General features: G+C 39.7%; 2 protein-coding genes across 2 annotated transcripts; one reads left to right on the forward strand and one right to left on the reverse strand.

Moving 5' to 3' along the window:
- Window positions 1–2,088: 2,088 nt before the first annotated feature.
- NCS54_00464500 (Hypothetical protein) lies at window positions 2,089–3,175 on the forward strand (the record flags this gene model as incomplete). The annotated part of the gene is made up of 2 exons (XM_053150175.1): window positions 2,089–2,422; window positions 2,508–3,175. The coding sequence occupies 2 exons, from the start codon at window positions 2,089–2,091 to the stop codon at window positions 3,173–3,175; spliced, it is 1,002 nt and encodes a 333-aa protein (XP_053006150.1).
- Window positions 3,176–9,849: 6,674 nt separating this feature from the next.
- Window positions 9,850–12,141, reverse strand: NCS54_00464600 (Fungal-trans domain-containing protein; the record flags this gene model as incomplete). The annotated part of the gene is made up of 7 exons (XM_053150176.1): window positions 9,850–10,639; window positions 10,696–10,805; window positions 10,864–10,995; window positions 11,067–11,452; window positions 11,513–11,851; window positions 12,000–12,042; window positions 12,112–12,141. 7 exons carry the CDS (start codon window positions 12,139–12,141, stop codon window positions 9,850–9,852), a joined length of 1,830 nt encoding a protein of 609 aa, XP_053006151.1.
- Window positions 12,142–27,920: the final 15,779 nt, after the last annotated feature.

Here is a 27,920-nt window from a genome sequence, read left to right on the forward strand (position 1 = left end):
AGAACGGCGACTATACAGAGCTGCCGATCTTTGGCAGATGCCCTCATTCAGCAAAGTAAAATGTATGACGAGAGTATGGGGAGTCGCAAGTCAAACGCGCGTGGCGGACGCGCTTTGGAGGGGTTCCTGTCTGGATATGCACTTGAGTATTCCGGCTAGTAGTTTCCGCTTTCGTGATATTTAGTTTTTTCCGAATATTGCCTTGATGTCATCGATTTGCTGCATACACGGACAGTCTCATGGTGATAGTATCGGGCCACCCTTACCACTCCTTGGGTAGTCGCCTCGTGTAGCAATTCACCTTCCTAATCAAGTTCCAAGTATTGCCATGAGTCTTAATAACGAGCGGTGCATGTGAGTCTCTCTCTGGATGGGCTTTCTAATATGGTGTTTGCCTGCAGAAGATATTCGCATTCTTATCCGAGTTCCAGAAGAAGATCTTAGGCTTTAGGTATAAAGCTTTTATTATTAAACTTTTTAAAATATTAATTATAATACTTTAATTCTTATTATAAGTATTATAAGGTTATAAAATAGTATAAAAGCAGAATTGCAGTTACCCAGACAGTTAGGTCATAGCTAAAAGTAGGACTTCTAGATGGATATAACAGGCTGCTAATAGAGATGAGTAGCGAAGTGGCCGGGTAGTTAGTGGCTAATATATATCGTACTTGGAGTGGTAGATAGAAGCATCTATCTATATCTATATATAGCTTACCTCTATCTATCTATATTCCGTTTTATAACTTAGCATCTACACCTATATACCTTGGGTGTCGGTCGATCTACGTAGATAGATTCCCTACCGTGAATGTTAACTGGCCTTACGAGAGATCAGGACGGCATTCTGTAGACATGGTGACAGTACATACACTTCAAAGACAATGTAAGGAATATAGAAGGCGCTCAAGGCGATATTGAACCGAGCGCCAGTGAGTTCCAGTTCCTCACCCATACCTGGAGCTAATGTAAGCAGGCGAGACGCCGAGGGGCGAGGGAGTGCGGGTCGGTCTACCAAGTACTCGAGCGTTGCCGGCGTTGGACCTGGATACTTCGATCAGTCCCAATACCGGTATGAAAGAGGAGGGTAGATAAGTGACGTGCAATACCTGTCAGTGAAGGCAAAGAGATAGATCAAGGTCAATATCGGCATAAGGCGCCAATTGAGTTTCCTCCGCACAGCTGCCTCGACAGCCGGGTCGACGGAAGTTCGTTCGGCATGATCATAGTGAACAGCCTGATCCACGTCTTTTACTTCCATAGTAACGGGTGGGGATAAGAAGCGGATCAAGAATCAAGAAGTGTGAGTTTGCGAAAAATCGGATTGAGATTTGTGGACCGAAAATGGCCAAATCGCTAGATATTAAATATAGCCAGGGAAATGTGTTTCCAGATCCCGGCTACCCCGTCCCGAAAGTTAATGTAATATCTTTGGTTAGTATTCTTGAGGGTGGTGGGCGGGTAAGGCGTACCCCGCGTTCCGGATCTGGTGAACTTGGGGAAACAGGGGCAATGTCTCGGGATCTACCCAACCACGTTTCCGAGACCTATCCGCTATCCCCGATAGCTATCTTGCGTCGGCCCGAGGCCTCAGCATTTGCCAGGACCAGAACAAGCCTTCCTTTATCCCCGATGGGGCATTGTCATTCGCTGGTTTCCTCGGATTCGACGGAAGCCACATCGTGTGGGTATGATTTGACGAAATCGCATTCCTCTACTTCTTGAAACGTATAATATTCGGTGCTTCTGCATAGCCAAAGCTCATCGTTCAATCACAACTTACACTTGCCAGAATTACGAACTCACTTCCAAAATTATGGGTGTCTTGATCAATTCTCAACTTTTGGATCAGCATACTCCGGCCTCCTTGCTGGGCTATGGCCTAGTGGCGCTCGTTTCATCCACAGTGAATAATTTTACACGGACATTTACCTGAAAATCAACTAATCCATACTTGCACAGATCATAGGGCAAATCGTCCTTTTCCTGACCTCGAAGATTCGCCATATCCCGGGACCATTCTGGGCTAAAATCTCTTCTCTTTGGCTCGTGTCGCAATGCCGCAAAACCCGTCGGTCGGTAGCCGTCATGGAGCAACATGATAAGTACGGCAGTTTTGTCAGGATTGCTCCTAATCATGTTTCTATCAATGACCCCTCTGCTGTTACTCAGATTTATGGTCATAAGACTGGCTTTACGAAGAGCGACTTCTATGACGCCTTCGTACAAGTGAGGCCGGTTCTTTTCAATGCTCGAGATGGCGCAACGCACACGAGAAAGAAGAAATACATGAACCCAGCCTTTTCCGCGAGAGCACTAACCGAATTTGAGCCTCACATGGACGTTGAACTGCTAGCCTGGAAGCGCCAGCTACTTAGGTTCCATAAAGAGGCAGAGGGACGTGTTGATTTTGTGGTGTGGAGTAAGGAAACCTTTCATTTTGTTTTTAATCGCCTTGCGCCCTGATTTGTTCTCTCATTCATGGACCCGCTAATAGCATATACTAGCAAATTATCTTGCCTTTGATGTTATCGGAAGTTTTTCTTTTGGCAGGCCGTTCGGCTTCATCGAGAAGGGTAACGACCCTTACAATCTAATTCGGACTATCGATATGCGTGGAGAAGTCCTCAACGCCCTTGGTTCTTTAACACCCTGGCTAAGGCCATTCATGAAATATTACTTTCTGGATCCATTCTGGCCTTCGGGATTGAAGGCTACTGCTGACCTGGAAAAAATTGGTCGCGAGGCATTCCTCCTGCGTAAGGAAAGTGCGGATGATCGTCGTGATCTTCTCAGCCATCTCTTCGCAGTAGCAGATGCAAAGAACAAAGATCCAATAGACGAAAACGAGATCATTGCAGAATCCATCAGCTTCATCGTTGGAGGTAGCGACACCACCAGCAGCACCATGACCAACTTCATTGACAGGGTCTCCCGCAATCCTACAATACAGTCGCGACTTCAGCAGGAACTCGACGAGGGATTTCCAGGTGAACAGGCTGATGACTGGGTTCCTGAAGAGCGTCAAGTTGCCAAACTTCCTTATCTGGTTGCAGTTTTGCGAGAAGTAATGCGACTCCGACCTACGAGTGCAACTGGTCTAGAACGAATAACTCCCGCGGGAGGGAAAATGGTGGCAGGAAAGTTTATCCCCGAAGAGGTGAGGGCAGATTGACTTCCAAATCATAACCTTGGAACGTGTGCTAATCATCTGGTATCTTGGTAGACAGTCATCAGCGTGCCAACTTGCGGGGTGATGATGAATCCACAGATATTCAAATGTCCCACGGAGTTCATGCCTGAGAGGTGGCTTGACGGAGACTCTACCAACCTTATCGACCATTTCTTTCCATTCTCTGCCGGGCCTCGAGCCTGCATCGGAAGAAAGTAAGTGCTCTACGGCTCCAGCCATGTTGCAATCGTGGGCTAATGGCAGTAGTTTCGCATGGATGGAGATTTTGAAAGCTATGGCGTTGCTATTCAAGCTCTTTGACGTTGAAAGACTGAACGACAAGCCAACTATGATAAGGGAAGGCTTCTTCAATAAAGCTGCTGAGTGTGAAGTGAAATTACGAAAACGTCAATAAGCGCGGTGTCCAGTTCTCAGAATAGCAGTCCCACAGACAGTTAGATACCTTGAAAGCTAAATAGGCGCGCAGTTGGATATATATAGCCCTTAGAAACCAGTGAGAAGTGACAAATGGTAATGACCAACGGCGATAACTCCAACGAGCCTGGACTGTTGTGGATTGAGCTTAGCGGGAGCACCAGAGTGATTAATGATCGAGTCGCAATTCGCTAACTACAAACGTACGCGATCTATTGACCTGGATATCTAAGTCTTATTATGAACATGTACAGCGTAATGCACCTTGAGGCCAGCATTCATAGCCTTCACATTGTCATCAAACTGACAAGACCAGGATCAACGCCAATAATGTCCCCCAGTTCTTCAAGATTCCCTGCCGCCCACCATTGAGACAAGTTCTCGAGAGGATCAAACATGTGCGTTGGTGCTGGTGCCAGTGGCTCTTGTGGGTTGAATGGTATTCCAATAGCCACACCTTCACCCGAGCCAAGGGAGGTTAATGCTTCTAAAGGATTTGATGAGCTTCTAGCGCAGAGCGTGGATAAGATAGAAGGCCCATTCTTAGGGTCGTATTTTCCTATACAATTCTTAGCAACAACATGGCATACTGCAGTTTTTGACTGACCTAGTATTAGACAGATTCTGACAAGTTTTGCTAGAATCGCCAGCACCCGCCTAGCTGGTTTTGCATCCTTGCCGATTCGCTCAGTGGCTTCCATAGCTCGTGTTAATCTGGTCGTCAACTCCGAAACAAGCTTTGGATCTGCTTGAGGGTCTGTCGCCCTGGACGAGGCGCTGTTGCGCGTGTCCAGTAATAGAAGAATGCGGCTGAAGATAACAAGTGCCGCATTGAAAGCTAGTGAACTTGTTCAATATCACTACCGCTGGGGATGAATCCAACATGCAGAGACACTCACTGAAATATACAGAGTACCACCAAGCGCCCAGAAGATCCATCGACTCAGTCACGCGGTGGATAATGCCAATAATTTGCACCGCTGAGTCCTGGCAGATGATGACGCTCAAGTTCCACGTCTGCTCGGTAAAGGTCTTCTCTCTATTTCTTTCCCAAGATGGAGTCCTTTTACTCCAGAGCAGATGACTTAGCACCGGGCGGTGGAGTAGAATCCTTACGTTGAGATATCGCAGCTGAGTCACAACACTGAGACGGGCGAATACTGGATGGTAGTGTGGCTGGGACCATTCGCTCAACCCAAAGTTTTCCCAAGGTCGTAGCCGTAGCTTCTCGGGTAGGCTCATTTTCCAGCTGCTCAGATCCTCTTCGATGAGAAATATGTCCTGCATCCGGACTGCAATGTTTTCCGCAATTTCTTCATCCAGATTCTGTCCATACAGTTTAGTAACAACCGTGCCCATAATCTCGTAGAGCTTTCTGCCATGCACTTATGTCAATACAAAGAGGCTTGCCAGCTGTAACTGCTGATAACTCTGAAGGTGCACTTACAATGTGGCGATGAAGAAACAGGTCGTGTTGGTTTGTCCAGACTCGCTGTACTCACCAACCTGGTTTGCCGTGTGTGAAGGACCATCCAGACTGGCATCAAGTGGAAGTTCAAGATTCATGTGTTCGTTTTGAATAATAGGTGGCCGTCCTAACGTCATACTGAGGGCTCTAAGGTTTTTTAATAAGTCTAGGCGGGACTAGATCGGAGAGGAAACCCGGATACGTACCTATCCATCACGAAGCAGCCAAACCACAGTCGCTTCCGAATCTCTCTCTCTACTCCTTGCGATTGGTTCAATCTTGAAGGTGAGTGTAGGCCTAGTCTGAGTCCGGCTTGTACGGCCAGACCATGTAGAGTGCATGCCTCTTCGGGACGCTGAGTACCCTGGCAGTACAGGCTCAGAAGGAGCAGAGATTGTACTGAGGTGTAAGTCAGCATCTATAATCGCCATACGGGAGAAAGGAGGCCTTTCTACTTACTTTCTTCCAAGTCATTTGACTGTCGAGCCCCGCTCGCCCGCAGGGCGAGTGCACGGTTAAAAAAAACATCCGCTTCCGTGGCACATTTTGTGATTGCCTGGTTTGGTTTTGCACTGATATAAGTAGCAAAGGCAAAGATTGCATTGAAGAGACATAACAAAGAATGACGAAGACCGGAGAATTGCTTGTCTTTGTAAGCATAGTATGATGCTAGGACTTGCTTCTCGCTAACAAAAGGAAACATAGTTCCGGTGTCTGAGAAATAGAGTTTTATCAAATAGACGGCTCGAGACTCGACGGGAAGCACCTGAGGACTTATAGAGGCCGGGCTGTCGGGAGTTGACGGCGCAGTACTAGCAATGGGTGATTGCAGGCGTGTGATAGACTCTTCAGGTATTGACTGATTCAGACGATGAGAAGGTCCAACAGTCCTTAAAGCGGCCGATGTTGCCCGTGAGACAATACGCAGGAACGAGATATTTGACGAAGGGCCTCCAGAAACGGGCAATGAGCTCCGAGAACATGATGTTGGGCAATCTAACTCACCAAAAAATCGCGTATCCGTATCACCGCTATACATGGCTGCCAGGCCGTCAACAGTATCCACCTCCGTATCCTCAGCGTGAGCTTCATTTGTAGGTCCTAGAAAGACTTCTTGGGATGTGTCGTGCGCTTCCCAGGCTGTGCACGGGGGTCGATGCATTGGCCTACCTTGAGCCGTCTCTTGATTCTGCGCTAATTGCCGGAGCGTCCATTCAATCGCTCTCAGTCGTTCACCATAGTCATTCTGTACTCTTTTCACAGCAGTCAATAAACATTCGACCATTCATGATACGGGCTGGGATAACTGACTTCTTCTGGCTATCTTTTTGAAGGGGTTCCTCATACACACATTGAAGGCCTCCGTCGGCACAAAAGGCACAAGATGGTCGGGCGCCGTCACACTATAATAGTTAGATCGTCATATATCTGTTTTTTTTCTTTCTCTTGAAAGATTTTACTCGTGTCTTTCTATGCCGGCATGAAGTGCATGCGACCGCAATACGGCGTCGCTTGAAGGCTGGCTGTTCGCCTCCTGCGGACCCAGTCGTTGATGGGGCAGGCAGAGATTCGGCCACGGAATTGGTGGCGACCGTGCTATTTGGGGATGCGAGTGGCATGAGGGAACAAATAGTATAGCTGGAGACGAACTTAACTCAAGTTTGAGGGTTCAAGAGAATCTAAATACATGGGAACTTGGGCATTATGTTGATTGCAGCTGAATGGTCCCATGACAGGTCAATTCCCAGACCAGCATCCGGAGGCCGCCCGATATACCCCCGATGCTTCATGTCGCTAATATAAATCGGGTTTGGCATTAATTTACCCCGCTTTGTTTTAAAAATCTACCAGGGGGCGGATGCGATACTGCGGTGGGCTATTTGCATATGACGTAGAAATTAAGCTAAGTCGGGGGTGTAAATGTCGGATTGGGCCCTGTACAATAGCTCTGAGGGTGGTCACGTGCCTTCAATGTTCGGGCGGGTAGATCTCCGGCTGGTCGGATAGACTAGGTACAATTAGGAAGACCACTTCGCGGTCCGAAAAGGAAGGAGGGAATTATCTCAGGAGCAACAACAAGCAATACACACAGATTGAAGCTATCCACAAGGATAGCCCTACTTTGCAACGTATCTAGGTACGTGACGCACACGGGTCAGGCCGTGACATTCAGAGTCCCGCACCTTCACTGCCACTCGATACGATCGGCTCTAACAATGACCCTTCCAATATGGATTGGCCCTGGTTTTGAGTGAGCGGCAAACCCTAGAAGCCAAGGGGATCACTAGTTGTTCCTGAAAGCGACCGCTTCGATTAGACTTCTTTCACCCCTTAAGACGCTACAAGGCCCCTAACCACTCAACAATCATAGTACCAAGACCCACACCGTCTTCTTGCGCTACCCAGTGTCCAGATTCCAAAATTTTAATAGATGCCCGGGCAAGAAGGCTTGACGTCATGTCGGCTGCTTCTGGGGGAATTGCAGGATCAAACTTCCCAAGAATGGTCAAAAATGGTGTTTGGACAATAGCCGTAGGATCCAACTCCTTTTCATCCTCGAAGTTCTCTAGGAAGGCTTTGTACCAGTTCATCGGAGCCTCCCAGCCGCCGCGCCAGTACGTATGCAAATAGTTCTCGTTCGCAGCATCGTCCCAAATCTGTGGCTTCCTCAGCCAATCCAGGGGCACCTGGCCGGTCAACAACCTCGGCTCGAGTTCTGACATTGGGACGGCAGTCTCGGCCGTACCGCGGACGGCGGCATTCCAAAAAACCGGCAATTTCTCCCTCAGGAGGCTTGGCGTCCCGTCAGCGGTGAAGAATTTCCAGTAGGAGAAATTAGGGTGCTCCTGGATGAACTCGTCCATCGTGATTCCTTTCTGCAAAGGAGGGATGTAGGTCCCAGTGATGCTGATGCACGCCGACACTCTTGCTTGATGGTGCAACATGACACGAGAGGCCAGCTGGCTGCCCCAATCATGGCCGATTACAATGAACTGGGTCACGACATTAATATCTGGGCTCAGTCTTGCCACTGTAGGTTTTGTACCTTCTCGTTATCTGCCGCTCCGGCATGGGATAGGATCTCCATCATGTCTTGGGCCATGGCCTTCAGCCGATACATGCTGTGGTTTACAGGTTTCGACGATTCACCGAACCCAAGTAGGTCAGGTATGATGCATCGAATATCGCGGGAGAGTAAGACAGGAATGATGTAGCGCCAGCCGTACGAATAGTCCCCATGGCCATGTAGAAGAAGAGCAGTTTTCTTTGCGGCAGCGGAAGTCGGCCCTGCGTCGTAATAGTTGTAGACGAGATGTCTTGTCGTCACGCAAGTCCGCTGGGCGCCATTATCGTAGTCGTATGTCTCCATCGAGTCGGCTCGTATTTCTCGTTGCTTAAAGTAACCGTAAAATATAGAGTAAAGGTTTCCCTACACAAAGGAAGGCTAAACGGTCGGGTATGGAGGTGATTCCGGACGATAAATATTGGTTTCTCCCAAACCCAAGGCAGCTTGACCCGTGCGGGCTTTTCCCCCACGGGATACTTTGGCCCTTCGTTTACCCCACGGGATGCGCCCGTGGAGCGAGTGGTCCTCAAGCCCCTCCCTCAATCCTCACAGAAAGCTGGCCACGCCGCCATCTCCCGATCAAGGTCGGCTAGTGCCAGATCCAAGATAAAGGCACTAAGGTCTCCCAAGCAAGCGTGAATCCAAGCTAGGGTACAAATACTGAGCTCGCGCGACCAAATTGTTGAAGCAGGGGAGTGGTCACGTGCAGCTCTGGGTCTGAAGATTGGATGTGCCCTGGATGCTGTCTGTAGGATACGTAGTACGTACCCTGTCCTTCACGTCAGGGTGGGTGTAGTAGATGAATGTTGGATACGCGATTTGTCCGTATTGACCAGTCAAACAAACGTTCAATTTCACGATATGGTCGATGTATTGACGATGAGGTTGGTGATTTTATTGCTCTTGTTGAAGTTGTGTTGTCATGTTGATGTGCCTGAGCTTGGTTTGTAACCCAGCGATGTCCTTGTGTACGAGTTGTATTGTCTGCTTTTGTCGCATTGGCCTCGGATTCGTTTCTCGTCTAGGTGAACCCCTAGCGCCTTGATAATTCAGGAGACGAACATTACTTCGTTTGCTGCCTGAGAGAGGGCAAAGGAGCTCTGCCTCCGTGGCGGAAGTCGTGTCGGTCGTTTGTTTGTTAGCCCTCCATCTGATCGTTCCCCCAAACCGTTCCCGTAGGCTTGTGAGCACTGTGGGATGGCAGCGGAGCGCCAGCTCCCTTGGATTGGTCCGGCTTTCGGGTACGGGATACACTCGTTTGGCTTTCCCGGTGCTCGCAGGCATTACGTTTTGCTACGCCATCGACTCCCGTACCTCGGAAGAAATGGCGAGACAGCGGTGTTAAAAAGCGTTGTACCCGCCTCGATCTCGTTTGGATTTGCGCATTATCTGCCTAATTACATGATCCGAGTCGGACCAGGTACCGCGTACTCGTTGCTGGCAGCCATCATTTATGCCCTGAGCAAATGGCATCCAACGCTAGGACATTGCAAAGACCCCTTCATCGAACTATTACACCCTAGGAACCAACAGGAACTCCATAACTTGATTGTTATATGATCTCTCTGAGCTCTAATCGAGCCGCCCATTACTTCTGGTCTTCCTGACGCAGTGGAGGTTGGCCATCATGACCTTCGCATTGTGCCATCAACCATACTCCGTTAGCAATGTAAGATTTTTTAGTGTGTAAATGCTATTGAGAACTCGCTATATCGGAACCATCAAGCCTGCCAGCGACTCTACCTTTTGGACCGGGTCTGCCGACTTTTTCTGCCGTAGCTTAGCGAACCAACGGAAGATCTTCACCTGCGAGGAATGACTGTCTCGAAAAGACACTCCTGTCTTGTTAACCGTGGTTAATTCGCTGTCAGCGGAAAAGCAGTCCTTTCCGCAGTGAATAAGCACGAATAACTTGGCCAGCCACCAGAAGGGCATTGGATCCAGTGAGAAGGCAAGGTTCTCATAGTCGGCGTCGTGCCAGTTCCTTCTCTCCCAGACGGCGAGCCATTCATCGAGCATCCGATTAATGCCATCAAAAGTATTCGAGTTCCTAAGGCGGACGACTCGTGCCGCCAGTTGGACGATGTTGGGGCCTGAGAAATCGCTGGCAACTTCGCGGTCTAGGTTCTCGAACCTTGATGGAAGGCTTATATCTTGACGACCAACGGCCAAACTGTGATCTAAGTCGTAGTGAATTGCCTTCCAGACGAGGCAATGCAGGGCGGTTACCAATGTGAACATCCCGAAAGCTGACACTTCGAACTGAGCATGCCGCTCAGGCGAGAATGATGCACTTCGCAGCTGGGAAAACGTGGACGAGAGTCGCCGCTGTGGAGGCGCAGATTGCAAATGCTGAAGACATGCCTGGGCAGATCGAGAGTTCCAGCATATGTCGTAACAAGGAAGCTCGATGTCAAGATCGAGCGGGGAGAAGGACGGCGCTGTGCCCATGAAAATGCAGCTGGCCATGTCTTGACAGAACAAGACATTGGCGATTCTATTAAATGAGACAGTTAATGAGGCCTTTTCATCCACGAGCCGTCTTGAGCAAACCTAATGCGTGTCTCACGCTCAATCCACAATTGCCAGTCGAACGTCTGCTCATTTAATGTCGTGTAATCTACCGGGGGGGTTGCCTCGAAAATGGCGGCCCGTCTCGCCATCTAACAGTGATGTAAGTTCGCAAGAGAGTTTCCAAGGACCATGAAGTAGAACACTCACAGAAATGGTGCGTGCAAAGTACAATGGAAAGCCCATGTGGGCAGTTTCATCTTGCGAGCTTCCCAGGACTGAACATGCGGCGATGCTCGCTTGGATTGAGGACAGTGGAGGCTCACCCATGTCAATCTCGTGCTAGCTATCGTTAACCATTCTGAAGAGCCATAACCGTGGCGTCCAAGGGTATTCTGTCCAGATCAGCTTACTTGTTGCTTCTCAACATGTACCAAGACTCGCATGGCCATTGAGAACATATACTTTGCCGGTCGGATGATATCAGCGTAGCAAGACCCTACGACGAACATCGCCAGGACGAGCAGTGGCGACGCTGTCGCTAGGTCAAAGCTGGAAGCATGGAGAACAGGGACGTGATGTTGAAAGTTCCTGCCGAAGAGTTGCAACGCCTGCAGCAAATTATCTCGGTTAATTGATTTCGTCACAACTTCCTCGGGCAACGCAGGCCCTGGCCCTCGAAGGAGGGCCTGAATCGCGCTGCATTTTGCCTGCAACGGATCCAGTTGCTCCAGCGACAGAGAACTCAAGCTAGGTTTGCTAAGCCTCCTGGTGGAGGATTCAAAGGCTTGCGGATCAACTAGAACCGCTTTTGATCAGTATGTAGACATGTCTCGTATGTGTACATGGTGAGGCTTACCCTGCTCAAGCATGAAATCCGACGCACCATCAACAAGAAATGGTGGGAGCTCGGGCAAAGAAGACATGTCGAAATCCCATGACAAGTTGCTGACAGAAGCAAGCTCCTGCACAAATGGCGCCGGTTCCACGTTGCAAGACGAGTTACCGTCAAGCCGATCAACCCAGCCTCCGGGCGAACTTCCGGTAGCCCTTACTACCGACACATCGCTATCTGCGACCGACCGCTGAGCTGGGGCTTGAGGTGTCGTCAATGTCTTAGGAGAAGAAATGTCCTCGTCCCCGTTAGAGGGCCCTGGTGTGTTTAAACCGGCTTGTCGTGGGGTGGCGCTCTGCTGATCTAGGCTGCCATTGTAAGAACAAACCATGCCTCGAGAGACGCAGCGATAGCATGGATTGCCGGAGTCACACTTTGACTTCAGACGTGCGCAGTGATCACAAGCGCGCCTAGAACGCGAGCCCGGGACACGCCCGTCCGTCCTTCTCACATCTCCTGCTGTACAGCCATTGAGGTGGCGCGAGAAGGCATCGCTAATACACGTTTCTTAGTTAGTTGGGCATTGGGAGATGAGCAAAGCCATGGCAAGCCCGGAAACGAACCTCCGCGCAAACGCCCTTCCGCACCAGCATTTATGTGGCCGTTCACCAGTATCTGCAGACTGATTAGCACGAGAGCAACGGCCGGCATGGATAGGAGGCTCCCACGCAGTGCAGCGTGCCGCCCCAGATGCTCCGCACGGCTAAAGGAGCTACGACACGTTGTACACTTAAAAGGCCTCATTCAGGTTGACTCCATGACCTGCGTATTCAGAAGCATGACGAGTGTAGGTCGCCATCCAGCCGAAGGCGTGGCTTTTCAGCTTCCCCGCGCTCGGGTATCAACCGAAAATACCCCGCGTTTCCTGACATCTGTCCCCCCCCACAACTACTCAGATAGTGCTTCGCCCACTAGTTCCAAGTTGGTGTTCGTTGGTATGTGTCGTGGAAAAGGCGCAATGCTAGTACGCGGCCAATGGACGGTTTACGTATCCAACTACCCCCAGACGCCACGCCGGTAGGGGTACTCTTACAAATGCTACACGATTCATTGACCGTGCAATGAAAATCGAGGCCAACTGCCCTTGGGATACTGGCCAACTTGGGCCAGCACTGTATATCTGCTGGTGCAACACTTGCCGATGAAATCGACCAAGGCGAGTCTGCAAGACGCGCGCGACAGCTGGATGCTCCAACTGCAAACAACAACCCCCGTATTGGCTTTGCTCGTAGAACCACGGGAGACGGATTCGACCAGACCTGTCCCACCGAATTGGCGCACAGTAGTGGGGGAGAGCTTTCGAGAGTTCTCTCGGATGCCCCCGATTGAACATATCGATCGTCTGCTGTTGGTGGGACGTGGAATGTGTTGATCGAACCAAGAAGCGCAAAAATGGCCCTGTTCCGTGCTCGATGCAGCTCGGGTTCATCTGCAAACACGGTCAACATTAGTGTAATATTGATCCATAGATTTGCGGGGCTAGCATCATAAGTGGGTGGTGTGGCAGCGTACATTAGTTAACTTAATTTGACTGCACTGCCAAATGTAGATGGTGAAGCGAATGTTTCGTTCGTTCGTTCTTTGTTACGTCCAACCCCGCTGAGTGAAGGCAACAGCCACATAAATACATGACCCGTTCGTCTCGCTGATGTCACTTCTCGTCTGGCAGGAGCAGATGTCGTCCGTGATGTCCGGGACTGTCTGGTTGAAGAGGAACATCCCGAGTCCGATTGGTATATATCTGCAACAGGATGGCGCTCTTTCGCTTGACCGGTCCGTCAGAAAATTGGAGTTTGAGAATCTTTCTGGCCAGCCTTGGTGAGTGTCAGAAGGAGGTCCTGCGTCGCGTCTCTGGCGTCCATTTTTCTTGGCCCTGCTTTGCCGGCCTCCTTGTATGCCCATTTTCACGCCAGCCAGTGGCTTCTTTTTCTACTTTGTCCGCATCGTTGTTGCCCTAGATTCCTCCGTGTGCTGGTATCTACCGGATTTCCGTCGAAGGTCCCTGGCTTTGAGTTCTCGTATCCTCCGAACTACGTTCTTGGGCGGATACGCTCCTAAATCAACCATCTCGCACATCGAGAGGGGGAGACAAACCGGGAAGTTCTTACCAGTCCTATCATACCCCCTATTACCTTCGCCCGGATACGACATATTCTTCTCCGGGATGACTGGGTCACTAGGAGCTGGGGATACATTGGTTCCCTCGGATCTAACAACACACACACACAAAATCTATTACGCCCGGTAGGCCATGCCCAAAGGGCTCTAAAGCTAAAAAATATATATACCACTCTAGTTCTTACCTTGATCTCGCTAAGCCCCTATAGATCCCGCCTTATTCTTTTAGACTAGTTAGCGCTCTTCTTCTTAGTCCTCGTAAAGGTTAATAATAAGTTAACTTAAAGCCTAATTCCTCTAAGTATTTAGTTTCTTATTTTCAGTAGCTAAAATAGTGCCTACTTTTAATTATATAAGGGGTTTATAATTAGTATTAATAGATTAGTTAGTTAATAAAACTTAGGTAAATTACCTCTAATTAAGGCGACCCATAGTGATTATAAATCTAATTATCGCTTATATAATATTTATATTAGGTATTTACTTCTATTTATTTAATATTATCTTCCCTCTTAAAAAGAAGGAGATATTACTGTGCTTAGTATTTATATATTAAAGTATCTCTTTGCGATATATTATCTAGTTTATATAATAAAAGAGAAAATACTTTATTATTTTTTTTACCCATCTGCATAGGCATTTATCTATTAGCGCTGCTTAAATCTAATATAGATAACCATTAAGCTAGGCTATTTTAATCCTAAGCTATGCTAATATGCTAGCCTCCTTCTATAATAGCTAGTTATATAGTAGGTAAGTATATCTTCTAGGTAGGGCTAAGTCGACCCTTCTAGAGTATTTACTTACCCCTTCTAGTAGTCTTCTTTCGCTTTAGAGCTCTACCCTTATTTAGTTTAAAATAATAGACTTTGCTTTTATTAATATTTATTATAGCATAGTATATAGCTCTATTACTTAGCGGGCTAATATCTTAGCTATTCTCTAGACTTTAAGTTTAGCGCGCAAGGATAATTAGATTATATTAACCCTATTCTTATCTCTCTAAAGTACCTCTATGGAGTTATATATATCCCAGATATGCCCTTATCTAGATTATTAACGGGGATTATATATAGCCTGCGCCATAGATTTATTACTTATTAGGATAATAATAACCTAATACCTTATCTCTAGCAGCTATTTAAGGCCATAAGTAATAGCTGCTAACTTAGCTATATAGGGGTTATATTCTTCCCTTATACCTAGCGTAACTAAAAAGGTTTTAATAATTTTCCCTGCTTTTACTATAGAGAGTGGAAGCCAGATGGTTCCTCCTATGCCGACTAGTCTATTCCTTATAGAACTACTAGTTGCTATTCTAACTACCCATTAGGCCTTAGCTAAGTCCTTAATCTTATCTTTTTCTTTCTCCCTTCTATTACTTAGTATAGCTTATATACATATCTGCCAGGGAGCTAATATATATAGCTAAATTACTTCCATAGTGCCCTTTAGTATTTCCTTATAAATATCCGCAATACACCTAAGTAGGGAAATAAAATGCTTAAATGCCTTAATTCCCCGTGGGAGGCTATAGAGTAGGTTAGTCCGTGGCAAAGTATATAGGTCTACTTAAAGCTTACTTACTTTTCTTAAAAACCATTTATAGATAGTCGCTATATAGGCTTCTGCTTCTACTATTTTTATCGCTACGCTTATAAAGGACCCTATAATTACTTATGCTCTTAGTCTTTATACTTATTAGATAGTAGCTACCGGTCTTATCTTATATATATGCATCTAGATATTAGAGGTATAGTTTACCTTAGGGGCTACTATAGCTATAAAGAGTTATCTTATTATAAATAGAGCTAGCCCTTTAAGTTATTTTAGCTCTATTGCTACCTCTAGTCCTTTAATCGCTACTCTTATAATATACTACTTATAATAAAGCCGCGAATCTATAATAACCCCTAGGATCTTAACTTAATCCTTTAGCAAAACTCTCTTACCTTTAATAGTAAATAGCTCTACATCTACCCTACTAGTATACCTAATAAAATATATAATTACTATCTTTTTTGCCTTAAAAGTTATATTGCTTTACTTCTCTTAGTCGCAAGCCTTATTAATAATAACTTATATCTTTATTTAATTACTTTAAGCTATTAGTCTTAATACCTATGCAGTATATATAACAATCGTGTATATTCCCAAGGGATAAACCGGTCATACTGGGTTTATATTAGCAGATAGACTAGTCGCGCTATGCTTAAATAAGGGGGTTATTATATCTAGTAATATGCTCAAAAGGGATTAAGTATAACCAAGTTATATTAATAGCTAAGGTAATTACTATATAGGAAAGTATAATAGGTATATTTTATATACTTAGGGGGTTTATCTTAATTACTTGTTTCCTAGGGGTTAATTAAAGTAATCATATAAGTAATTATAAGTAATCACAAAGTAATCACCATAATCACTTAGCCGACACAGGTAACCGCGTCCTAATTAGCGGGTAACCATAGGTCCCTAATCAATCATATAACAAATACTTTATTAGGTTATAATATAATATCTCCCCTCCGTTAAGTCTTATCCTCAAGGCCTACAAAGTTAATCGCCTAACTTCCCTTAGTTTATTAAAACCTTCTTCCTTAAATATTCCAGTAATACTAATAGTATACTAAAAGTAAAATCTTAGTCTACTACGCATTATTACTATTTATTTAAATTAATTAAAGAAATAGGCTTTAAAGTTATATCTTATTTAAATTATACCTAGAAACATTTATGATATAAGATACTTAAAGGTATATCTGATTATTTAAAGTATATCTATTAGGGTTATGCTTATAATGGTTTAAGAGTATTAGTTTCTACTAGTAAGTATGATTTATTTTAATATTTCTTCTTCCTACTAACCTATCTAATAGCATCCCGCCTTATAGCTAAGAAGCGCCATTTTAAGCTTAAAGAGAAAAAGGCTAAAGAAGAATTAATTGCCCTATAGCAGTAAGTAAATAAGCAGCTTTCCCATCTAATACATCTATATCGCCAAAAGAAGTAGATTTATAAGCAAGGTATAGCAATAATGCGTCAAGGTCTAAACTTATTAGATAAGCTAAATAAGGCTAAGAGGGTAAAGTCAGAGGCCATAATAGCCGCTTAGCTCATTAGTGCTATAGATACTATTAACTAGAATGCTATCTTTGTTCCTTTTTCTAACGTTATTAGTAGAAGTCCTTTAGAAGGCATTATATACCAGTGAGGTATTCTAGGGGTTCTTATATGTTTTTAGAGTTAAGGTAGTCCTTTTATTTAATAAAATATATTATTTTACTATTGATTTTATTTATATTAAAAATAGCTTCTATAATATATTCTTCTAGTCTATTGACTTCTATTTCTAGCTTATTGCTAGTTTTAACTTAAATAATGTTTTCTACTAATTTGAGTAATAAAATATAAATAATTAGATATAATTTAACTTTTAATAATAAGTCTAGTTTATAGTTATTTTCCGAGATTTTTTATTTAATCTTATATAATCTAATATATTTATAATTAAGTTTTTTATTTTATTATTTTATCTTAATTTTTTTATTATAAAATAGACTATATCTCCCTCTAAGAAGATTAATCCCTTAATTCTTTTCTTATTAATATATTTTATTATTTTATTTCTTATAAATTTAAGTTCTATTTATATTTCTTTATATAGGTTTTTTAATTAATTACTAATAAGAATTACTTTAGGATTAATAATAATATCTTATATTTATTAGTATATATCTAGTATAAATCTAAAATTAGCATAGGCTAATATAATCCTCGTACTTTTATTTATAGCTATATTATAGGCTAGCTATACAGCTAGTAGCTTCTTAACTTAGTTAGTTTATTTATAGTTAATATAGTATTAGAGGTACTATTCTAATATCTAATTTATATATTTAGTCTAACTATTTATCTCCTTATAATATACTATAAAGAGTTTATAGTTAATTCCTAAGTATCCTATAAGGCTTTACTAGAATTTTAAAGCAAATAATAGTCCTTAATCTATAATAATTTTAAGTAATATGTTATATATCTTAGCGATATAAAAGTAAAAAAGGTAGGTAAATTCTTTAGCTATTATTAATTCTCTATAAGGTATAAAATAAGAAAATTTTATAAGTCTATTTATAATAATAAAAATATTATTATAGAAGTTTTTAGTAATTAGTTCTTTTAATAGAGGTAGTTTAATAATAAAATCCATAGTAATAAAATCCTATAATTATTATATAACTAAGAGTAATTATAGCTTACTATAGGGTTTATAGCATTATGCCTTGGTTTTTGCGCAAAGGTCATATTAGTTAATAATAATTAAAATAATTTTTTTTATATTAAGAAAAGTAAATATTATTTTAACTTATTCTAGGGTTTTATTAATTCCTAGGTATTTATATAATAGGTGGCTATGTATTTTATATATAAGGCCATATTACAATTTATCTAGGACTTATTACTTATTTATTTTCTTATCATCTAGGAGTTATTTATTATATTCCTAAATCTACTTTAAGAGTAGATTACCTTATTCCATGGTATAGGTTATACTAATAATTTAATAGGGGGTTCTTATAACCCTATCCTATTTATAGGTAGTGGTTTTAGTATTAGGGTTATAGTTTATATAGTTTTATATTTATTATTTAATTTTTTATTTAAACTAATCGTTATTATAGATATGGTTTATTTATTTAAATATTAACTAGTAGTTTCTATTATAGGGAAATAGATTATAATAATATTAGAAGATTAGTTTAAATACTTCGTTGGGGATAGTAATCCTCCCTTAGAATATAAGAAGTCTATTTTCCCGTCGGTAATATCCTTATATATAATCTATAAAATTAATAATTTATTTTCCGTAGCTTCTAATAAGCTAAAGGTACTCTAGTAAGGGTATTAGCCTATTATCCCGCTTAGTATTAATAGTCTTTCCTTAGTATCCTCTATATTAATATATTTTTCCTTTTATTTTACTTTTAAGGTTATAATTATTATAGTATTATTATATAGCTTTAGTTATCTCTTCTAGGTTACTATATTATATAACTTAGTAGTAGTAATAATTAAAAATAGCTTAGAGTACTTTATTAGGGATTAAGATCTTTCCCTTATATATCTAGACTCTATTACTTTATTATTAGTATCCTAGTATATACTTATAAAATCCATAACTAGTTATTTATATTTTCTAATAAATATAAGGTATTCTAGTAAGGGTACTAGCTTCTATATTTGCCTAATAAACTTCTATTTAAGGTATCCTTCTAGTATAAAGTATAAAAATTATTCCTTTGCTTTAATCTTTCTAATATCTAGGTTAGGTTATTAGCTAATAGCATTTACCCTACTATTCTTTATTCCTTTAATATAGATAATAATATAATTAAATTCTAAAAGGTATTTAGCATATTATAATTATTATCTACTAAGTTCTTAGGTTTTTATAAAATAGGTAATATTCTTATAATCTATATATACCTTAATCTAATACTTACTTCCGAGGAGGTAATATTAGAATTCCTTAAAGGTATTAATAATTATAAGGAATTCTTTATTATAAATAAAGTAGTTAAGTTCTACTCTATATAACTTATAAGAGTAAAATATAATCAGGTATAAGAGTTCTTTATTATCTCATTATTTAATCTAAGTACCTAGCGCGAAGTCTAAGGTATCTATTTTAAGTTTAATTTATTAAAATAGGTTAAACATCTTAAGTACTAGCTCGCTTAGAATAAGTTCTTTAATTTAATTAAAAGCTTCCTTAGCCTTAGCTCTAAATAAAAAGGTTTTATCTTTCTTTATAAGTTTAATTAATAATACTATGATCTTCCTAAATTATTTAAGAAATCTATAGTAATAATTAATAAAACTAAAGAAGGCTTATATTTCCTTAATGCTAGTTAATTTCTTCTAATCCTTAACTACTAAGACCTTCTTAGGGTCTATATATATCTTATTATAAGAGATAATATATCTAAGAAATTCTACCTCTAAGGCATAGAATTTGCTTTTCTTAGGTTCTACTAGTAACTTAATGTCTTATAGTATTTATAATACCTTATAGATATATTCTATATATTCTTCTTCTGTTTTAGAAAAAATAAGGATATTATCTAAGTAATAACGTACTTGATAAGCAAGCGCCGCAGTCAAGCAAGTGCCGCATTTTTTTTAACCCCCTCTAGAGTTATCGCGATAAAAATACCATAAACCATTTAATTAGTTAAAACTACTCACTATACTCTTCCCCAGACATCTCAATCACTACCTAACACGTCCTTGCATTATGGCCGGGCTTGCCGCAGACACCACAACGCCGAATACCCGGTCGCGCCGACCTTCGTTGACTACCACTCCTCGACGATTCACCCACTACCTGCGCATCCACATCCATTTGATCAATTGCTTGCCTTCCTTCCTCTACTGTCATCACCCCTCTTTTCTGCAGTCTAGTCCTTTTTGCCCTCCGGCGCCGGCTTAATATCTCATTCGCCTCTCGAAGGTCTCTGACCTCAGCCGTCAATAAGGTAACCTGATGCATAACAGCCTTTGTCCCCTTTGTAAGAGACTGTAGAGCCTCTAAGATTGACTCTGGCGAGCTACTTTGATGCCTTCTGATCCGCCTTTCGAGGTATTCAGACTGAGATCCGGCCTCAATCACGGTCTTTGGGGTCCTTGAAGCCCAAGGGGTCGACGGTTTAGCTGCCTCCTTAACCGGCGTTGGCGTCCGTAGCTAAACATCAAGCTTCGAGACCACAGTTTCTGGGTCAAGAGGAACAAGGCCAGCTCCTTTAAAAGCCCCCTTGATATTTCTTTCCGTCATAGTGGCCTCGTGTGCGGCGTAGAAGGCCGGAAAGAACTCGGTCTTTGAAACGTGGGTTATAGAGCATCTGATTAGACGCTCTATTTCTTGACCATAAGCCTTCTTCAGCACGCTAAAGCACCCGACGTCAAGGGGCTGGAGCAAATGGGAGGAATGAGGCGGCATACAAAGCCGGATAATCTTCTTTTCCTCGCAATATCTCTCGAATTCGATGGAGTGGTGACTTTCGTGGCCATCGAGGATTAAGAGACGATAGCGACTATTTGATCGCTTGGCTATACACCGGTCAAAGTGCTTTAGCCACTCTAGACCGGTCTCATTATCGGTCCAGCCATTTTGGGTCGTTGCAATAACCCAATCGCCCGGGAGGTTGCTTTCTCGGTACCAGTTGGCGAGGTGATATTGGCCCGCGCCAATGATAAACGGCTGGATCGCCTGGCCTTCCGCATTGATCGCTTGAATGACCGTAATCCATTCCCGGTTTCCAGGCTACACTGATTTCGGCTTTAAACGCCTTTCTGAACCTGTGACGACCATTCCGCTTGCAATCATGCCCATAAGAAAGCCAGTCTCGTCAAAGTTATAGAGATCATCTGATCGGATGCCGTACTTCGCGATTGTATTCCCCACGAGCCTAAACCAGTTGCGGATAATTATTGGGTCTTCGCATTTAGCTCTCTGGTAGTCGTATTTACGAAAGAAACGCGTCTTGAGGTCTGGGTGCCGCTTAATGAAGTTATGAGCCCAACGCGTGCCAACTGGTGACGCGTCGCGGTCGGCAAGTAATTGATCAGCCATTTCTTTTACACCACGAAGCCTAGGGGGGAATCCTCGCGAATCCAGATCGAGAATGAAGTGAATAAGGATCTCTTCCTCTAGATCGGATAGCTTGCGCGATTTCTGGATGGTATCGCGTCGAGATTGGATGCCTTGCTGGCGGCGACGTAGTCGTCGCTCATCGACTGTATAGGTGCTTGCGGCGCGTCGGATGCTTAGTTTTGGGTTATTTTGAAGGGCCTGAAGGGCAAGAAGGGTTCTAGCTTCAATAGTAGTAGCTGACATATTGGGTTGTTGAGAATCAATTGATTAAATGAAAGGTTAGGTGTAAGGTAGAAAAGTGCGGCGCTTGCTTGACTGCGGCGCTTGCTTATCAAGTACGTTATATAATAAATATATCTAGATATTCTTATAATATATTATTAATTATTTATTAAAATATAATAAGTATATTTATAAGTCTAAAGGGCATAATAAGGTACTTAAATAGTCTATACTTAATATAAAAAGCGGTTTTCTATTTATATCCTTTTTTAATCTAAATAAGGTTATAGGCTCCCTTAAGGTTAAGGGTAATAAAATACTTTATATTAAAAAGTCAATCCTTTAACTTATTAATAAGAGGCAATGGTATATAATCTTTAACTATAATAGTATTAAGTATTCTAAAGTTAATATAGAGTTAGAGCTTTCTATTTTTCTTTAGGATAAATATAATAAGGTATCTAATAAATAACTTACTTTCCCTAATATATCCTTTCTATAGTATATCTTTAATATATTTCTTTAATACTAGTAGTTATACTTTATTAAGTAAGTAGAGTTTACTAAAGCTAGATTACTTCTTATTAATAAACTTAATTTTAAGGTTATAGTATATATATTCTAGTAGGCCTATTTTAAGTTCTTTCGCAAAGAGTTTCTTATAGATATAGTATTATAATAGGATATTCTTAAGCTATTTTTCTTTTAGTATTTTCTTAACATATTCTAGGTTTTTTTCTAACCTATGAAATTATTTTATAATACAGGTAATTATTCGCTAGTTCTAGCGTTTCTATCTATTATAGTATTTATATTATATTCCTTTAGGTAAAAAGATATCCTATATTTGCCTTTACCTAACTTCTCTAGTATCTTTAGTAGAAGTTTAAGATCTTATATTATTCCTTAAGTTATTATTTATTATAAAAAGTACCTTATTATTAAAAGAAAGTACCTAGCTAGTTCTCTAGTTAAAATATAAATTAAATCAGCGTAATTATAAGTACCTAAGTATAAGATTATAATACTTATTAGGTATAATATTAAATAATATCTCTTAGTTCTTTCCTTTAATAAAAACCTTAAGGTAATTAATCTTATAATTAATAATTCTATTATTATAATTAAAAGGGGTTTTTTCTAGGTTAATAACTAAATAAGGCATTTATTTATACCTCTATAGTAGCTTAAGCCTATTTACTATTATTAAGTTAAAGTAATTCTACTTAGCTCTATTATTTACTAAAGCATTTAACTATTCTCCCTTAACTTATACTTTTAGTTCTAGGTATTATCGCCTATATACTCTGTTTATAAAGTAAAGGGCTTTTTATAATAATATATTCTTATATTTATCTATCCACTACCCTATATTAAATAGGCTACCTAGTTTTTTAATATTATATAACTAAAATAATTAAACTTACATTTGCTATTAATATAAGCTTTATAGTTATATATATTATCTTAGCTATATAGCTAATCTTAGTATTACTATTCTTATTTAGCTCCTAGGTTTTCTTTATCTTCCTAACTAATTATCTTTTACTAGTCCTTGATCTTATAAGTAATTTATTTCTTCTTCTAAATAACATAATATAGTTCTAAGGAGTATTATACATTTACGACGCTAATAGATTTATACTAATATATTACTTTATAACCCTTTATTTTATACTATAAATAAGGTTTATTATTTAGCTAATATAGCAATATAATAGGGAAATAATCTTACTCCTATTTCTCTTTCTAGTAGGTTTTATACTAATAGTATTAGTATAATATTTAAGAGATATTAATATACTCTTAGTATATTAAGTATATTCTTATATTATCTTATAGGTTAAAAGATACTTCTAGGTATTAGGGGTTTTTAGCTAATTCTTAGTAATAGGCTTAAATATAGATTTCCTACTTATCTACTATCTCTATATACTCTTATATAATCTAGATATACCTTTCCCTTAAGCTATTTTAATACCTATTATTATTTTTATTATATAATTAGGGGTAGTTTTCCTCTTTTTATAGTTCTTTATTGCTTTTCTAGGGCTTTTTAAAGCGCCCTTAGCATAGTTCTTTTTATAGCTTTTAGGTATTATACTTAAACTTAGTTTAGTTAATATTACTATTGCTTATTTTAGCGACCTAGTTATTATATAGTAATCTACTATATTAGTTTACTTTTTATTATTCGCAGATTTTATTATATTCCTAAGATACCTTAATCTAATGCTAGGGGCATAAGGTATAATTATACTATATGGGATTATTTTATTAATAATCCCTATAATAGATTATTATAGGCATATAGGTCTATTTATTATATCCTATAATCCATTTCTAGTAGTCAAATCCTTCCGCAGCGGCTTCCTAAAAGTCAGCTTATTTACTTACTAATAATAATAGTTATTAGGCTAAGGCCGATACTATAGGTCCTTCTATCCTAAGTTCTACACATCTAGTCATAGCAAGGGTTCATTACCATAGGAGGCTATCCAGGTTTCCCTTCTTACTATCTAATTCTAATAGTAGGTTCTATATATCTAGGTTAATAAGGTATAAGTAGTAGACCTTTAGGGGTTTAATTAGTTTATAAAGTCGCTCCTTTGTAATATTACTAATTATATAGTTATTAGTAGCTTATTCTTTTATTAAGTAAGCAGCTTAGTAGGGCATAATAACTTCTCTAGGTTAAAGTCTTATTTTATCATATCCTTATTATGCTATCCTAAGTATTTTAATAATATAAATAGCTATCTAAGGGTTACTATCCTAATTAGTTATATTTAAGTACTTCTTACCTTCTAGGAGGTTTTATTATGGTTTTAATTAATAGCGTCTCTCCTTAATATCTTATTACTTCTTATAGTATTTATTAGCCTTATAACCCTTTTTATAATAATAATAACATTTAGTATTCTTAGGTCCTTATTAGGTTACTCTAAGTTCTATAGGTCCTAGGTTAATACTATATAAGGTATTATTCTGCCTTTTCTTGCCCTAATTAGTATTAAAGCGAGGGTTATTAGCCTTATTACTATTAGACTTAGGGTTTTAGAGTTTCCTCTAAGAGAACTATTAGTCGTCGATCTTAACTGCCCTGCTAATATACTCGACGAGGTTATTAGGTTATTCCTCCTTATAGAGTTCTACCTATACCTCCTTTTTTAGTCTATTAAAGAAAAAGAATATTAGAGGTTCCTAATTCTAATTAAGCTTTAAGGCGAGTTAGAGGTACTTTATTCTATACTCCGAGGTAAATTAGGTCTATTAGAGCGCCTTAATCTCCCTCTTGGCTTATGCCTTTTTATTAATAGTCCTAAAGGCTTATTAGAGTGCTACTTTAAAGGCTTTATAGTCTAAGTAAAAGTAATAGGTATGAGGTAAGTATTAGCTAGCCAGGGCTATAAGGTATTCCCTTATAATAGGTTTAAACTATACTATAGCGTAGTTCTTAAGTCTTTCTATAGCATACTAGACCTTACTAGCGGGCAAGGTAAACTATATTAGGTAGTATATTATAAATGCCCTTAGCTAAGTAAGAAATATAGGTAGCTTATAGGTAATCCTATTAAATAGTTCCGGGGGGTTTAGCTTTAGGATTTCTCCTATATCTCTTCTATTTATAATAATAGCTACTATATAGGTAATATTCTAAATATTATCTAGATATTATGTATTCTAGATATACTAGTTTTTACCTATTTTTTTAATAAGTTTATAGAATCTATCTATTTCTTTACTTATAGCAATAATCTAGGCCCGTAGTTATTTATTTTCCTTATTATTAGAGCTATCTATATTGTCTATTTCTTTATCTAGGTTAACTAGAATAGGTATAGGTAGGTTATTAATAGGTAGAACCTACTAATAGTTATTCGCGGGAGTTACCTAAGTAGCTATTATGTTTAATATTATTTAAGGTAATATAAGTAATCCACTAAATAAGAGCTATTAATATATAACGATTATATATATTCCTAAGGGATAAACTAGTTATACTAGGTTTATATTAGCAAATAGATTAATCGCGCTATACTTAAATAAGGGGGTTATTATATCTAGTAATATACTCAAAAGGGATTAAGTATAACCAAGTTATATTAATAGCTAAGGTAGTTATTATATAGGAAAGTGCGATAGATATATTTTATATACTTAGGGGGTTTATCCTAATTACTTATTTCCCAGGGGTTAATTAGAGTGATTATATAAGTGATCATAGGTGATTATAAAGTGATCACCGTGATCACTTAGCCGACATAGGTAACCGCGTCCTAATTAGCAGGTAACCATGGGTCCCTGATCGGTCACGTGATGAGTGCTTTGTTAGGTCGTGACAGTATAGTTATTAATAAATATAATAGCGCCGCCATTCTTATTGATTTAGGTTTATACTAAATCCGCGTTAAAGAATAGAAATAAAATCAGCGATAGGGATAACCCTCGCGGGAGCCCCGCCTATAGTAATAGCTGGCTCTTAGAGCTTTAGCTATTAATTATAATAATTGCGGTTTACTCTAAGTAGAAGGCATTAACCCAATATAGGAAGCCTTCCAGGACCCCTCTCGCCTTTATCTACTATAATAGCCTCTCTTTATATATGCCATTATATACGCCTTTTATATTAAAACTAATAAGGCTCATAACATAGCATAAGCGCTATGCTAAGAAAATGTATTCTTATAGGAGTATAAGGGCTTACTCTGCTAATTGCTACTTCTATGCGCCAAAGTAATTAGTTAGAAAAAGCCTATAAGTTTCTATAACATAAGAGATCCTCTTAGTAACTACTAACTCTAATACTTTACTAAGCATAGCAAGAAGCGAGATTAATCTCTATACTTTCACGATTATATAATTATCTTTACCTAGTTTCTTTAATAGGATTATCTAAGTATACCTCTATTAATTTAAAATTATGCCTTCCTTAAGTAATACTTAAAAAATAGTAAGGATATTATATTTTACTAATAGCTAGACCTACTTCTAGATAATCACCAGTAAGCTATCTTCTCTTAGCGCCTTTTATAACTTAGTCGTAAATAATTATTATTTTACCTCCTTTAAGGTAAATATAGGTATTACTACTAGAGCTCTTTATTGCCTTAGACCTTTATCTTTAATATTATCTAGTAATAGCAAGAAGAATTTAGCTAGTAACTCTTTAGCCTACTCCTTATAATTAGTTATTATTATCTTATCTACTTTTATTAGCTATAGGACTTTTCTAAATGCCATATTATCGCCAGACTTCAGGTACTTAACTGCCTTCTAGATATTATTATTATCCACTAGAAACTCGCTCTAGTAAGAATTCTTCTATTATTATATAACATCATAATATTACTTTGCCGCCCCCTTTGCCATATTTTTTAGGTTAGAAGTGCTTATTCCTACGCGTCTTACGGTCTAGGCTTAGTTCCTCTAATATATATATATATATCGCAATTATATAAGATCATTAGTCTATTACCTCTTTGCGTATAGTAATAGCTTAGCTCTAGGTATTAGCGCCTAGATAGCTTCTAAGACTGCTAATATTAACCTATCTATTTTCTACTATATAGTATTCCCCGCTAGACTGCTTCCTAATCTATCTATAATCCTATTATTTATTATCTTCTAGGATATATTCTTAAGCAAAAGTCTCTCTTATTGCTTTAGCGTAGGGACTAAGATATTAAACGCTATATTAATCATACAATAATCTAATCTATACTCTATGCTATATATCATACATTTAATAATAATATCTACGAGCTCCTTAGAGGCTAAAATAAGGTTAATAATTATTTTATAGTCTCTGCTTTGCTATATTTTTATACCTTATTAGAAGAGGCTCCTAAGCATAAAGTCATTTATTAAATCAATAATTAGATCCGCCTTACCCTATCTCTCTATTAAAACCTTATCTCCGCCCTATAATTAGTCATAATAATTAAAGTCACCGATAATAACTATATTTATTACTCTCCCTAATTCCTATCTAATATCTATAATAGTTTTATAGAGGTTAATATATATATCTCGCAGAGCTTAGATATCTCCTCCTAGTATATAAATTAATATTACTAAGACTAGCTAATCTAGTAGCTATATAATCACTGCTATTATATCTAGGGACTCTATTAGCACCTACTCCGCTTCTATATCCTTATTTACCTAAAGTATACTCTAAATTACCTATTTACCTTCCCTTTTAGCTATTAATATTATTTTTATCTACTTATAATACCCCATAGGGGTTATTAAGAGCCTACCTTAGATTCTCTACGCTTAGGGTTCTTAGATAGCTAATACTATTATATCCTTGATTTTCTTATTATTTATTAAACTATTATATACTACGCCTTATTTCCTTATATTTAGTTA

Source organism: Fusarium falciforme, chromosome 3 (assembly GCF_026873545.1).
Source record: "Fusarium falciforme chromosome 3, complete sequence".
NCBI classification, from domain to species: Eukaryota; Fungi; Ascomycota; class Sordariomycetes; order Hypocreales; family Nectriaceae; genus Fusarium; species Fusarium falciforme.